A 15,276-nucleotide genomic window follows, 5' to 3' on the forward strand; every position below is an offset into this window, starting at 1 on the left:
GATCATGACCTGAGCCGACTGAGCTACCTAGGTGCCCCTCACTCTTATTTAAAGTTGTATCTAAATATGGCATCCTTTCTTGATAAAAACTCTCAAGAAAGTAGGGATAGAAAGAACATACCCTCAAGATCATAAAGGCCATATACGAAAGACCCACAGCCAGTATCATCCTCAGTGGGGAAAAACTGAGAGCTTTCCCCGCTAAGGTCAGGAGCACGACACAGACGTCCACTCTCACCACTGTTATTCAACATAGTGTTGTAAGTCCTAGCCTCAGCAATCAGACAGCACAAAGAAATAAAAGGCATCCAAATCAGAAAGGAGGATGTCAAACTTTCACTCTTCGCAGATGACGTTATACTGTATGTGGAAAACCCAAAAGACTCCACCAAAAAACTGCTAGAACGGATATATGAATTCAGCAAAGTTGCAGGATATAAAGTCAATGTACAGAAATCAGTTGCATTTCTATACAACAATAATGAAGCTGCAGAAAGGGAAATCAAGGAATCAATCTCATTCACAACTGTACCAAAAGCATAAAATACCTAGGAATAAATCTACCAGAGGTGAAAAATTTATACACTGAAAACCATAGAAAGCTTATGAAAGAAACTGAGGAAGACACACAAAAAATGAAAAAACATTATGTGCTTATAGACTGGAAGAACAAATATTGTTAAAATGTCAACGCTACACAAAACAATCCACATATTCAATGCAATCCCTGTCAAAATAACAGCAGCATTCTTCACAGAGCTAGAACAATCCTAAAATTTGTATGGAAGCAGAGAAAAGACCCTGAATAGCCAAAGCAATCCTGAAAAAGAAAACCAGAGCCGGAGGCATCACAATCCTGGACTTCAAGCTGTATTACAAAACTGTAATCAGCAAGACAGTATGGTATTGACACAAAAACAGACACACAGATTAATGGAACAGAATAGAGAACCCACAAATGGACCCACAAACATATGGTCAACTAATCTTTGACAAAGCAGGAAAGAATATCCAAAGGAAAAAACAGTCTCTTCAGCAAACGGTATTGGGAAAACCGACAGCAACATGCAGAAGAATGAACCTGGACCACTTTCTTACACCAGACACAAAAATAAACTCAAAATGGATGAAAGACCTAAATGCAAGACAGGAAGCCATCAAAATCCTAGAAGAGAAAACAGGCAACAACCTCTTTGACCTTGGCTGCAGCAGCTTCTTAACTTGACATGTCTCCAGAGGCAAGGGAAACAAAAGCAAAAATGAACTATTGGGACCTCATCAAGATAAAAAGTCTCTGCACAGCAAAGGAAACAACTAACAAAACTAAGAGGCAACAGACAGAATGAGAAGATATCTGCAAATGACACATCAGATAAAGGGTTTGTATCCAAAATCTATAAAGAACTTATCAAACTCAACACCCAAAAACCAAATAATTCAGTGAAGAAACGGGCAAAAGACATGAATAGACACTTCTCCAAAGAAGACATCCAGATGGTCGACAGACACATGAAAAGATGCTTAACATCACGCATCATCAGGGAAATAAAATCAAAACCACAGTGAGATACCACCTCACACCTGTCAGATGGCTAAAATTAACAACTCAGGGGGGCACTTGGGTGGCTCAGTTTGTTTGGCATCCGACTGCAGCTCAGGTTGCGATCTCCTGGTTTGTAAGTTTAAGCCCCATGTTGGGCTCTGTGCTGACAGCTCAGAGCCTGGAGCCTGCTTCAGATTCTGTGTCTCCCTCTCTCTCTGACCCTCCCCTGCTCACAGTCTGTCTGGCTTTCTCTCAAAAATAAATAGACATTAAAAATAATTTTTAAAAATAAATAAAATTAAATTAACAACTCAGTGGGGGCTTGGATGGCTCAGTTGGTTAAGCTTCCAACTTCAGCTTAGGTCATGCTCTTGTGGTTCGTGGTTTGGAGTCCCGTGTTGGACTCTGCTGACAGCTCAGAGCCTGGAGCCTGCTTAGGATTCTGCCTCTCCCTTGCTCTCTGCTCCTTCCCTGCTCATGCTCTGTCTTTCCCTCTCTCTCTCAAAAATAAACACACATTTTAAAAAAAATTTAAAAAATAAAATTAATAACTCAGGCAACAACAGGTGTTAGTGAGGATGTGGAAAAAGAGTAACCCTTTTGCGCTGGAGGGAAGGCAAACTGTTGCAGTCACTCTGGAAAACAGTGTGGAGGTTCCTTAAAAGATTAAAAATAGAACTACTCTATGACCCAGAAATTGCACTACTGGGTATTGATCCAAAGAATACAGGAGTGCTGATTCAAAGGGACACATGCACCCCGATGTTTATAGCAGCACTACTGACAATAGCCAAAGTATGGAAAGAGCCTAATGTCCACTGACTGATGAATGGATAAAGAAGATGTGATGTGTGTGTGTGTGTGTGTGTGTGTGTGTAATGGAATATTACTCGGCGATCAGTAAGAATGAAATCTTGCCATCTGCAACTATGTGGATGGAACTAGAGTGTATTATGCTAAGTGAAATTAGAGAAAGACAGATACCATATCTCACTCATATGTGGAATTTAAGTAACAAAACAGGTGAATATAGGGGAAGGGAAGCAAAAATAAGACAAAAACAGAGAGGGAGACAAACCATAAGAAACTCTGAAATACAGAGAACAAAGGGGGTTTGCTGGCAGGGTGTTGGGTGGGGGATGGGCTACATGGGTGATGGGTATTAAGGAGGGTACTTGCTGGGATGAGCACTGGGTGTTATATGTAAGTGATGAATCACTAAATTCTATTCCTGAAGTCATTATTAAACTATATGTTAACTAACTTGGATTTAAAGGAAAAAAAAAATCAAATGAATAATTTTAGGAGTTAATAAAAAAAATAAAGTGGTGTCTACTCTCATCTCTCCATATCACATAACTATTTTTTATATAGTTTGTATAGTTCTATATACAGTTTTCAGCAGTTCAAATTCTATTTGTTCATTTTTTGGTACATTTAAAAAATTTTATTTATTTTGAGAGAGAGTAGAGAGAGAAGAGAGAGAAAAGGGCAGAAAGAGAGAAGAGAGAAAATCCCAAGCAGGCTCTACATTGTCAGCACAGAGCGCAACCTCGGTTTGATCTCACGAATTGGGAGATCCTGCCCTGAGGCGAAATCAAGAGTCGGACGCGTAACTGAGCCACCCAGGCACCCCTCTTTGTTCACTTTTTATTGACTATCTCCTCACTAAAATGTGGACTTCATATCTTGCTGACCACTGACAACAAGAAAAAGCATAAAAACAATACTGTTTTCCCTCTTCATTCTTAAAACTGGTCTCCTTACTCCCCTTCGGAACTAACTGGTTAAACACAGGCCCATGTCCGGGCCCACCATGGGGATGGAGGCGAGCGGCTCACCTGCTGTCTGTTGCTCTGGCAGGCTGCACTCAAGTGCTTAAACCACAGCATCGCGTTCATTCTGTTGCCAGCTTGAAACTTGTATGAATTTCCTAAAATTACCAAAAACAAGGGGAAAATAACAAAATTTTAAGGACTCTGACATATAATAATTCGGGCAGATACCAGAGAGCAAACTAAAACATGACTAGAATTCTCAGTTTCAGAATTCTGTGCCTCGAACACCTGATCTTCTGATATAAATAAAAAGAAGAGTTCTCAGTGCTACATTCACATGCTATCGTTAATTCCAAAAGCCACCATTTTGCTGTTTATGAATCAGCAGAGAAGTACTTTTGTCTCCTTAAATGCTCTTTAAAGTGTACCTAAATAAAAGAATTGTTTGGCTCCTCTAGATTTGTGTGTGTGTGGCAGAGAGTGAAGAATATGTTAATATTAAGTTTTTACAGGCAAAATACTTTAACATGTTTGACACTTAAACACCAAGTATCTACTGTAATTAGGGATTAATTACCTAACATCAATATCAACTATGCTCTTAGTTTTCGGTTACAGTTGCCAAAATTATTACAGATTGCCAGGTCTACTGAGGGCTTGCTGGGAAAATCTGAAAAACCATGTTTTCCTCTTTTAGAAAATTAGAAATTCATCCATTTTGTGTGTATTTAGAACGTATGCTAATTCAAGACTGACACATAATAAATATATCTTATATAATCGTATATATTAAGGTAATAAACTGAAAAAAGAAAGGATTCATGTACTGAATGAAGCCTGCCCTAAGTTGAGCTTTATTCTCTTTTCATGGACCTAAGTTCTTTTTATTTCCCAATTCGTACTGAATTCTATTCTTTCCTTTATAATTGCATTCGATGGTCCAAGAGTCTGACCTTTATTTAGCCATGATAGAGCTTTCCTTTGAGACTTGAACACTCAAAGGACTTTTTCACTTTCAGAAGCAACAGTTTTTCTTCACCAAATGTTTAATGTTCAATAATACTGTTTTACTTGCTGAATTTAGATGCAGACGTTAGATCAACCTGAATAGAAGGCACATCTACAGTTAAGCTGGTCACAGCTGTCGTTTACCTACTTTCTCCTCCCTAACAGAAGGCCATTAGTTCAGATGTCACAAAAACCTCGGCAACTTGGAAATAGTTCTATCAAGCTACACTAAGGGAACTGAAAGAAAATAAAGAATTTGTTAAGTAAACCCAATGAAAATGATCTTAAAATGTAATTTTATGAATAATGTCTTTGGGATTTGGGGAGTAGGGCAGGGACTTTGAATTTAGAATACTGAGTAGAGAGTCCTTAACTCTATAAATCAATCTATTGAATCTCAAATGAGACATTTTGCTACTATGATTTTTTTCTGTATCTAACATATTTGCTTCAGTTTTCACTTAAAATACTATAAAATCCTAAAAGCAGAGTATCTGTTGATGTAAAATACACTCTGAATAAACAGACATCAAAATATAACTGTACAGTCAAGAAGTAGAATTTCAGTGGTGAGTTGCTACAGTGGAAGATTCTGGGCAGATATGAAAGAATTTCCTGTCTAGCTTCCTTTGAGGTGCTCATCAAGAGCTGGCAGTTGTTAGGAAGGAAGAGCAGCAATCATGTAAAGATCTGTTCTGATGGCTGCCTGTGGTCTCCACTTAGAGATGCACACAGGGTCAGGAGGTAGGATCGGATTCTAATTGGCCCACTGTCTAACTTCTCAGATCCACTTGAAAAACTCCTATAGTCAACAGCCAATAATTTCATTTTTAAGTCTCTCTCTACATTGCAAGCAAAGTATTATGAATCATATTTTGAAAGTGATAGGAGTCAACCAATTAATTTAATTAAAAATGATGGAATAAAAATCATTTAGAGGACAACCTCTGTCACATTTAGAACTTAAGAATAATAATTTCAGGGTACAAATGAAGGGGTGCTGCACATATGGCAAATGATGGCCTATAGATTCTCCAACTCCCTCCTTCCCTCCCTGGTTCTTAGCTCTCTAGGGATTACTTGGGCTTTTAATTTCAAGTTTATGACCATGTAGCAAAGAAAATATGCTTATAATAGATACTGATATCTAAAAATATTGGCATCATTACTACACATCATGTGACAGAAATATTTCCAAGACATAAAACTATACAAACATGTTCCTGGTCAAGTATTCCACTTAAACTAGGTTTTGGCCAGCTGAAAGTTATGTACACGCAGTACCTTAAACCCTAGTTATTCTAATGATTCACCTTTCTCAGAGTCAGTCAGCAAGAAGAGATCTGGGTGTTCTGGGTCATCAGCCATCATCACCATCCATCCTACCACGGATACGTTCTTATTTGATGTTGATTTGAACTGAGAGATAAACAGATAATTAATGGAAACACAAAATTTATGGCTCATCCTAAACAAACCTTAAGAGTGAGCATATTTTCAGTTTCTCCCACTGAGAGGTGAGATTTGTGACTCCATGTTGGTCAAGTCTGCTCACAGCCTTTTACTTACAACTAAACTCCATTTAAGTATGCCCTCTCTAGGTAGTCTCCTACTTTCCAGATTCTTCATAGCTTCAACTCTTTATCAAAGTGTAACTGTCTGAGTCTCAATTACCTAAAAGCATGATCTTTTGCTGGGTTTGGTAAATTCATCTATGTTGTTTTTTTCTGTTCCTTACTATGTTGCCCCTCACTCCTTGCTTACAGGAAACATACCTGCATTTTAATCACGGTGTCATCTTTTCTCACTCAGCTTTACTGAGATGTAATTAACATACAACACTGTGGAAGTTTAACGTGTACAATGTAATACGGGTTGTTATCTTAAACCTGATGATTTACTAAGTCAGCAATGCTATCAGACAATTCTTAATAGTATATTCTTACTTGTATTTCTCAAAAAAAAGGTATTCTTGGCATGTTTGTTACTTTTCTATTCTTGTTTTAAAGTTATACATACCATGAAATAAATGTAATGAAAAAAGGGCTGTTATAAAGGAACAGAAAATTAGGTTAATCTCATTCATAAACATAAATGAAAAAATATTAAGTATTGGTGTATAAAAAGCTGATATATATGACAAGCTGGATTTATCCGAGGAATGTGAGGTTGATTTAATGTTAGAAATCAACTAATGCAACTAAGTTGGGTTTATTTCAAGAAAGTAAGATTAGTTCAACTTTAGAAAAATCTTTTTTTAATTTATAGAAAAATTATTAAAGCAAATCACCATATTAACAGATTAAAAAGAAAAAATACGCTCAACTCAGCTGATGCAAAATAAAACCATCTGGTAAAATATAATGCAAGTCTGTGATAGACTAGGAATGGAAGAGAAGTTTCTAATTCAATGAAGAGTATCCACCAAGCAAACAAACAAAACCTACATAAAACCCAAACCAAAACAAAGCAGGAAAGAAAAAAAAATTCCCAAATCAAAACCCTGTAATATACACACTCAAGGGTAAAATTCTAAAAACATTTCAAAATCGGTATCAAGACAAGGATGCCCACCATTGCTACATCCACTCAACACAGAATTTGAAGACTTAGCTTAATATGACAACAAAAAGGAAATAAAAGGTGTAAAAGTAAGGAAGAAATAAAACTGCCATTACTCACAGACGATAATATTGACACAGAAAATCCACTCAAACCTACCAAATTAATAAGTTTGATTAGCAAGGATGCTTGGAAAAGATCAGTATGAAAGTCAAATGTAATTCTATACACTAGAAATATAATAGTCATTTATAAGAGAGCAATACATGTAACAAGGCATACGGGAAAGTGTAACAGTTCAAAGGTATTCAAGAAGCTATAAATCAATGAAGAAATACCATGAGATGAAGAAAAAGGTGTGATTTGTATAGATCTCCCTATTTGATTCTCCCTAAATTGATCTATAGATTCAGTGTCATTTCAATAAAAATTTCAATAGGGTTTGGGGTGCCTGGGTGGCTCCGCTGGTTAAGCATCGACTTCGGCTCAGGTCATGATCTCACGGTTCCTGGGTTTGAGCCCCGTGTCGGGCTCTGTGCTGTCAGCTGGGGAGCCTGGAGCCTGCTTCAGATTCTGTGTCGTCTCCCTCTCTCTCTGCCCTTCCCCCGCTCACACTCTGTGTCTCTCGCTCTCTCAAAAATAAAGAACATTAAAAAAAAATTTCAATAGGGTTTTACATGGAACTTGATAAGCTGATTCTAAAATTTACATGCAAGGGCAAAGCAGCAGAAATAGCCAATATACTCCTGAGAACAATTAGGTAGGACCTGCCCTGATAAACATCGAGACTCATAAAGCTACAGTATTTGAGACCATGGGCTACCAGGACAGGGATGGACAGGGCAATGGAAGTTGAAGAGAGCATAGAGATGGGCACAGAGATGCAAACTCATATGACAAGAGTGGGCTCTGCAGACTGGTGAAGAATGAATCGTTCAATAAAAAATGCCAGGAAAATTGGTAACCCATGCAGAAAAAACATGAAGATGAATGCTTATTTCTTATCACACCTCTCTCTCCCCCCTCTCCCTCCCTCATGCGTACACACACCTACACACACACACATGTCTCTGATTCCAGGTAGATCAATGATTTTAAAGCACAATGCATAACTAAATCCATTAGTAGAAAATACAGAATATCTTAATGATCTCAGGTTAGAGAAGAATTTTGAAAACATGACTCAGAAAGTACTAACCATAAAGGGAAAGATAAATTTTATTACTTTAAAATTAAGAACTCTTCAGTAAAAGACGTCCCAAAGAAAGTTTGAAAAAACAAGTCAAATTAGAAACTGGAAGAAGATACTTGCAACACATAACTACTAATCAATCAGTGTCTAGAATATATAAAGAACTTTCACCAATTCATTAGAAAACCTATCACCCAATAGGCAAAATATTTACCCAGATATTCTGCACAAGACACATGAATGACCAATAAACATGAAAACAATTTCAAACTCATTAAGCAATCAGGGGTATATAAATTACAATCATGATGTGCCATTTCATATTTACTAGATTAGCCAAAATTTAAAAGCCTGACAAGTATTGTGTTAACAATGAGGAGCCTCAACCTCACTGTGCTACTGGTGAGTGTGTAAATCTATTTGGCATTTTCTTGTAAAGTTGAACATCTGCATTCCTAGAGAACATACACACAAAAATATTCACAGTGGCACTGCTAGATACGGCAAAAAACTGGCAACTATCCAAATATCTATCTACAGTAGAATGATGACTACATTATGTAAGATTCATAAAATGGAAGACTATTCAATTGTGGAAAGAAAAAAGTGACAGTTATATGCATCAACAGTGATGAATCTCAACAATATAGTATTAAGCAAAAAAGGTAGTGCTTCAGACTACGTATGTGAATCTATTCAGGTACAGTTAAAAAAAAATGTGTTAAGGAAATCTGTAAAGTAAAAAAAAAAAAGCAGTAATGAATGTAAATTCAGGACAGTGACAGGCTGGACAGAAGGAAGAAGATGCTCTCTGGGAAGATGTAGATGGTTTCACTAAGACTGTTTCTTATGCTGGGTGGAGAGTTATAAAGGCATTCATTTTATTACTCCTTAAAGTGTACATGTACACCACACACCTTTCACATGTTTCACAATTTTAAAGTAATGGGAAAAAGTATGAACACAGCACATGACTTGTAACGACATGGGCGCTACAAAAATGCAAGCTAATTACAAAGTTTTAATACTATCAAAAATGAAATGGGCAATACTCCAGAACTGCTGATTTGACAGCTTATAATTTATGTCAAAGAAAACAGCATGATTTTCCAATGTTCTTTTCCTAACCTTAAAAAAAAAAAAAGTAACTCAAGCAATGTAAGTCTCTTTGTATAGAGGGCCAAAGCTTAGGGAGTAAAAGTGCCCCTTGACCACCAGCTGAATCTCATCCCACTCCCCAAAATTCATCACCGTTCAGGGTGGAGCCCTCTGGACCCTTGTCTATGCATTTACACCAAAGACTTTTTTTTATTATTTTTTTAATGTTTATTTATTTTTGAGAGAGAAAGAGACAGAGACCGAGACAGAGAGAGAGAGAGAGAGAGAGAGAGAGAGAGAGAGAGAGAGAGAAAGTAAGTGTGGGAGGAGCAAAGAGAGAGGGTGACCTAGAATCCGAAGCAGGTTCCAGGCTCTGAGCTGTCAGCCCAGAGCCCAACGTGGCACTCGAACTCACCAACGTTAAGATCACAACCCAAGCTGAAGTCAGATGCTTAACCGACTGAGCCACCCGGGGGCCTCACCAAAGACTTTTTTGATACTGTTGGTTTTCATATACAGTTGACTCTTGACCCTTGAGCAACACGGGTTTGAACCGCGCAGGTCCACTTATATGCAGTTCTTGGATCAATACAGTAAGTGTATTTTTTTCTTATGATTTTATTAACATTTCCCCCCAGCCTCCTTTATTGTAAGAAAACATCATATAACACATACAATATACAAAATATGTCAATAAACTCTTCATGTTATTGGTAAAGCTTTTGATCAACAGTAAGCTACTGGTAGCTAAGTTTTTGGGGAGCTGGATTTTCAACTGCACGGGAGTGGGAGGGAGCCAGGGTAGGTGCTCCTAACCTAGCTGTTCAAAGGTCATTTGTACAAACAGGGGCGTATGTATACTCTGACTTGTGGTTTTCACTTGTCAGTAATTCCTTATTGATAAATATTTTGAGTGTTTATAGATTTCTGCTATTATAAACACTACAGGAATATGCTTCTACAGGTATCTTTGTGCACTTGTTCAAGGATTTCCACAGGCCAGATTATCAGATAAGGAATCGCTGGTTATCATTAAGTTAAATATTGACTAGGACTGCCCACCACAAAAACAATACCAATTTAAATTTCTGCAAATAACAGTCTGTGTTTCCCTACACCATGCCCAATGCTGTATTATCAATCTTTAAACTTTTTGCCTAAAAGTAAAAACGGGCATCTTTTTAATCTACATTTTTGATAGCTAATGAGGTCGATCATCCTTTCATGTTTATTAGCCACTTATATTTCATCTTCTATTTATCTCTTCTTTCCCTTTTTCTTTCCTCCTGTTTTATTCTAAGTTGTAGAAGGTCTTAAGTTTTGTTACAGATTTCTTTTCAGGTGCAGTCTTGGTTTTTAAAAATGAACTAATTGAACAATATTTATTCTTTCTGCACCATACAGAGATAGGTTCACACATACCTGCAAAAACTTTCTTACAATGAATAAACTTCCATTAAAATATTTTTACAGTGAATGTTATTTTAAAACATCCAAAAATATAGACATATGAGTCCTCTTCTCTCTCCCCAGTTATTCTACCCTGCCAAGCTTATACTGTTCCTCATAGGAAAAAAGATGTATAGAGAGTAATAAAATATAGGTTTGTAGGCTTCCAGATTTCTTCCTTCAGCATTTATAGACATATGAACAGGCGTTATTTTCATTAGTGATTTTTTTCCCCTCTAGCTTTTAATTTTGAAAGGCTGAAACTACAGAGAAGTTGAAAGAATGTCAGTGGTTACCCACATATCTACATTTTGTGCATTTGCTTGATCTCTTTGACCTACAGACATCATAATATTGAGTCCTAAATATTTCAGCATGTATACTCTACGAATGTATTTCCATATAACCACAACGTAAGTATCTAAGAAATTTAACAGACACGTCGTTTTTAAAGTTCGCATTTAAATTTCTTCAATTGTCCCAATTAAGATCTTTGTAGTTCAAAAAAAAAAAAAAAATCACTTCCAGGATCCAACAAAAATACACAACTGCATTTATCTCTCAGACTCTTCAGTCTCTTTTAACCTGTAACAGTCCTCTTGTCCCCCCGCCCCCATCCATCTACCAAATTCTCTAACTACCAAGCCAGTTGTCTTGTAAAATGTCTCACAATCTGGATTTGATTGTTTCTTCATGATTAGATTCAGGTTACATTTTTGGCAAGAATACTACATAGGTGGTGCTGTGCTTATAGAACAGATTTTAATCCTTTATCTATTGCTTACATATAGCCAATATTTTCTTCCAATTCATATTTTAATTTTGTTTGAAAATGATTTTGCAAAGTTTTTCCTTCATTGCTTTTAGTCCTGTGCCACATCTCTTCTAAAATTGATACTCTAAAATGAACATGACCCTGTCTCTATATCTTCTATGTTGTTCTTATAATTCCTTTTTTTAATCTTAATAGCTTTAATCAAGAGATTAGGAATATAGTCCTTTTCCTAGGCACTCAATTTGATTTCCTTACAGGCCACTATGCAAATTTTATTAGGCTTCTTTCTAGTTAAAGTTAGAGAAAAAAAACCCATTTAATTTTGAACAGCTACTTTATAATCATCAACTAAGTGAAACTGAGGCAAGCATCTCATAGTGGCTATGTGAAGAGTTAACTATATCTGAAGATAAAGGACTTCATTTAGCTACAGCAACCTTTTTTCCTCCCTTTGAGGACAGCGGTATTAATTAGAAGCAATTACTCTGCAAAATGTTCTGGTGGAACGAGTCTGTGTAACTCTGGTGGGTGAATGAGCATTAGTCACTTTGACCAGAAATACAAAAAATAGTCCTTTACTTCAATGTGAGGACTATATGTAAATAACTGTAAGATAATAGTGGGCAAAAAAGCCAGAACTTCAGAATTCATGATTTCATTCAGGCATAGTTAAAAAATGAAGCAATGTACTGTTTAAGGAAACATACATCTTTAAACCCGAAGGCAGAGCAGGGCACTGATTAACACCAAATGCAGGACACTGACAGGTGTAGGTCTGGCTGACAGGAAAGAAGGTGATGATGCACTTACAACATTCATTTACACCAAAAAACGTACTCTTCTACACCTCTGGTTTAACTGCAAAAAACTGAAACCGTAAGAATAAAGAAGAGCTTCTCTGAATTATGCAATGTCATTGGGTAATTTATATGTAGTAAAAGGACTTGATTTTTTTTTTTTTTTTTTTTTTTTTTAGTAGCTTACCTTTCCTCAGTATGGTAAACCACTTAATTTTCCCACAAAATACATGACTTAGAAATAAAATTCTTCTCAAGGGGATTTTATTAATGCAACATGGAAAATTTCTTCCTTACAAAGACTGTATCACTAGCATATAAAAACAAAACAGCATGCAGAAAAGATTTACAGCACGACTTTACATTTTGAGAAAAGAGCACTGAGAGGCTTCTAAGTAACATGCAGCACAAGAAAGTGGACTTCAGTGAGCATAGTAACCATTGTTCCTCTTTACTGTTGGGAAAAATCAGTCCATTAGAAATCGAGGTGGAAAGAACATTGGATGATGGTCTCAATTTTTCACATTTTACGTGTTATGAACTGAGACTCCAAAGCAATAACTGTCAACTATTTTCTGAACAAGAAACCCAGGCGTGGGAAGGTTTTGATTCCAAGATAGATACTGGTAATGTGCACTTTTGATCTTTCAATGGAAAAATTGCATTCAAAAAAAGAAACTTCTAAATATGGAAGTTATTCCAAGACTTTCTTTGGAATGGTATCCCTAAGTAAAATCATTCTACCACACCACTCACACAAGAAATAGAACGGAAGAACTTCTGCATTAGAATGTGGAAAAAAACCAACTTGCCGCATTCCATTAGGACTACTTTCTTTACAACCATGGAGAGGAGGCACAACTCTGCTAACAGTTTAGAGGAGGAATACTTACATGTTTTCTTTCTGTAGCTTTTAGAGATTTGGCAGCATAGTAAAAAAGCTGTGTCCCACACAAAGCTGCCCAATACTTTGTCCATGATGCTACCTGGAAAGACAAACACATGAATATACTACCACCAGTTTCTCAGTTTCTTCACTTTCTTAGTGCTGATGACCAAGAGCTCCACTGCACTCCAGCCACCTTAGCCTAATCTTAGAGTCGAATCACTTCCGAAATCGTTATCTCCAACATTCCCGTCACTTTCACTGAACACACTCTACTGCTACTTTCTTATTTATTTACTTATTGAGAGAGAGAGAGAGAGAGAGAGAGAGAGAGAGAGAGAGAGAGAGAGAGAATGCAAGTGGGGAAGGGCAGAGAGGAACAGAGATCTGAAGCGGGCTCCAGGCTGACAGCCCGACAGCAGTGAGCCTGATGAGGGCCTGAACTCACGAACCGTCAGATCATGACCTGAGCCGAAGTCGGATGCTTATAACTGAGCCACCCAGGCTCATTATCTAGCCTTGCCACTGCCTCCCCATCCCGTATCCTCCTTTCCCCCTCTCCATATTTAGCCAGGACCACACGGTCCAGCACTATATCCGTTCCCTTCCAAACACTGGCATCTCACCATCCCTCTGTCCCGATATAGCCCTAGCCCTATTTAAATCTAACCATCTGATTACTTGGCACATTACAATAACCGAATATTGCTGGAGAAATCACATAATTGTGCCAACTGATAAAATTATAACCAGCAATCTCAAATAGAAATCAATAGCACTTCACTTTTACCCCATCAAGTCATTATATTCTTTCTCTGGAGACAACGATTTCATTCCTTCTCTTAAAAACTGTAGTACTCCACCCTCTCATGACAGCATCGCACACTTCTCGGAGGAAAAGAGCTGAAGTCTAGTGAGGACTACCTCATCTTCCCAGGCCAATGCCATCTAACCACCTGTTTGTAGACCCACATACTTAGCCTTTCTTCTCGCTACAACAGAATAGTTAATGCTGCTTCTATCAAAGGAGAAACTCCACTCTCTTTTCACACCCTAGCTTCCTACTCTCACTTCCTCAAGAAACCTGCTTTTGTAATTTACTCCCTCTCCACTGTTTTTTGATTTCTCCCCTTCTACCATCATTATACAAATGAGGCTTAACAGCATTCTCATCTTTGAAAATCCCTCCACTGCCCCACTCCCTGCCCCACCAGATAGCAGCCAATTTCTCTGCTCCTGTAACTTCTTGCAAGGTGGCTCTAATTCCTGACTCCACTTCCATCTTGCCCATCTTCTCTTCAACTTACTTTCAGTTAGGCTGCTGCGGTCAAGGTTACTGATCACTGACATTTTATCAAAGCTTCTGTTCTTTTTTTCTTCTTTTTAATATTTTTAAGTTTATTTATTTATTTTGAGAGAGACAGAGACAGCATAAGTGGGGGAGGGGCAGCAAGAGAGGGACAGAGAATCTCAAGGAGGCTGTGTGCCGCCAGCACAGAGCCCAATGCGGGGCTCAAATACACAAAGCCGTGAGATCGTGACCTGAGCCGAAACCAAGAGTCAGATGCTTAACTGACCGAACCACCAAGGCGCCCCCAAAGCCTCTGTTCTTGTCACAACCTCTTAGCAACATCCGACACAGCTGGCCACTCCTTTCTTGAAATACTTTTAACTGCTATGCTTCTCTGATTAACAGTTCCTTCGTTCTCTCTGCTTTTCTTACAGCAGACCTTTACATGTTACAGAGTTCTATCCCTGCCCTGTTTTCTTCATAGATAATCTGTCTCATCCGGTCTCATACTTCAAATACCATCTGTATGCTAACAAGTCCCAAATCTCTATCTCTGGCCACCACCTCTCTGCTGAACTTTTGAACTGTATTCTTTACAGCCAAACTGACATCTCCACTTAAATGCATAAAGTGAACTCAGCCAAGACTGACCAGCCCCTCTTGGAAAAAACTTTCCCCATTTCAATAAACGTGCCCAACATTCATCGAGCTCAGCCCCAAACCCAGACACCACCTTCACTTCCACGTTCTCTCACACACTGCGTCAAATACATCCATCAAGCAACGCTGACTGTTCTGACTTCGCCTCCTCCACCTTCCGTGCCTCAGCCACATGGGTCTTCTTGCCTCCTGAGCTGGAGATCCTCACACGGCTAACCCGCCTTCTTCATTCCCATG

The 15,276-nt window shown here is 37.9% G+C and overlaps 1 protein-coding gene across 8 annotated transcripts in view; it reads right to left on the reverse strand.

Annotated features, from left to right (window-relative positions):
• The window catches only part of RALGPS2 (Ral GEF with PH domain and SH3 binding motif 2), a 164,794-nt gene that overhangs the window by 11,802 nt on the left and 137,716 nt on the right, over positions 1-15,276 (reverse strand). For all 8 annotated transcript variants that reach the window (XM_027074314.2, XM_027074312.2, XM_053209458.1 and 5 more), the window contains 3 exons: positions 13,096-13,188; positions 5,643-5,748; positions 3,385-3,476 (listed from right to left, as the gene is read on the reverse strand). In XM_027074314.2, the coding sequence (XP_026930115.1) occupies positions 3,385-3,476; positions 5,643-5,748; positions 13,096-13,188 (291 nt within the window). The remainder of the gene's footprint in view (positions 1-3,384; positions 3,477-5,642; positions 5,749-13,095; positions 13,189-15,276) is intronic.

The sequence above is a fragment of the Acinonyx jubatus genome, chromosome E4, assembly GCF_027475565.1.
Source record: "Acinonyx jubatus isolate Ajub_Pintada_27869175 chromosome E4, VMU_Ajub_asm_v1.0, whole genome shotgun sequence".
Classification (NCBI taxonomy): domain Eukaryota; kingdom Metazoa; phylum Chordata; class Mammalia; order Carnivora; family Felidae; genus Acinonyx; species Acinonyx jubatus.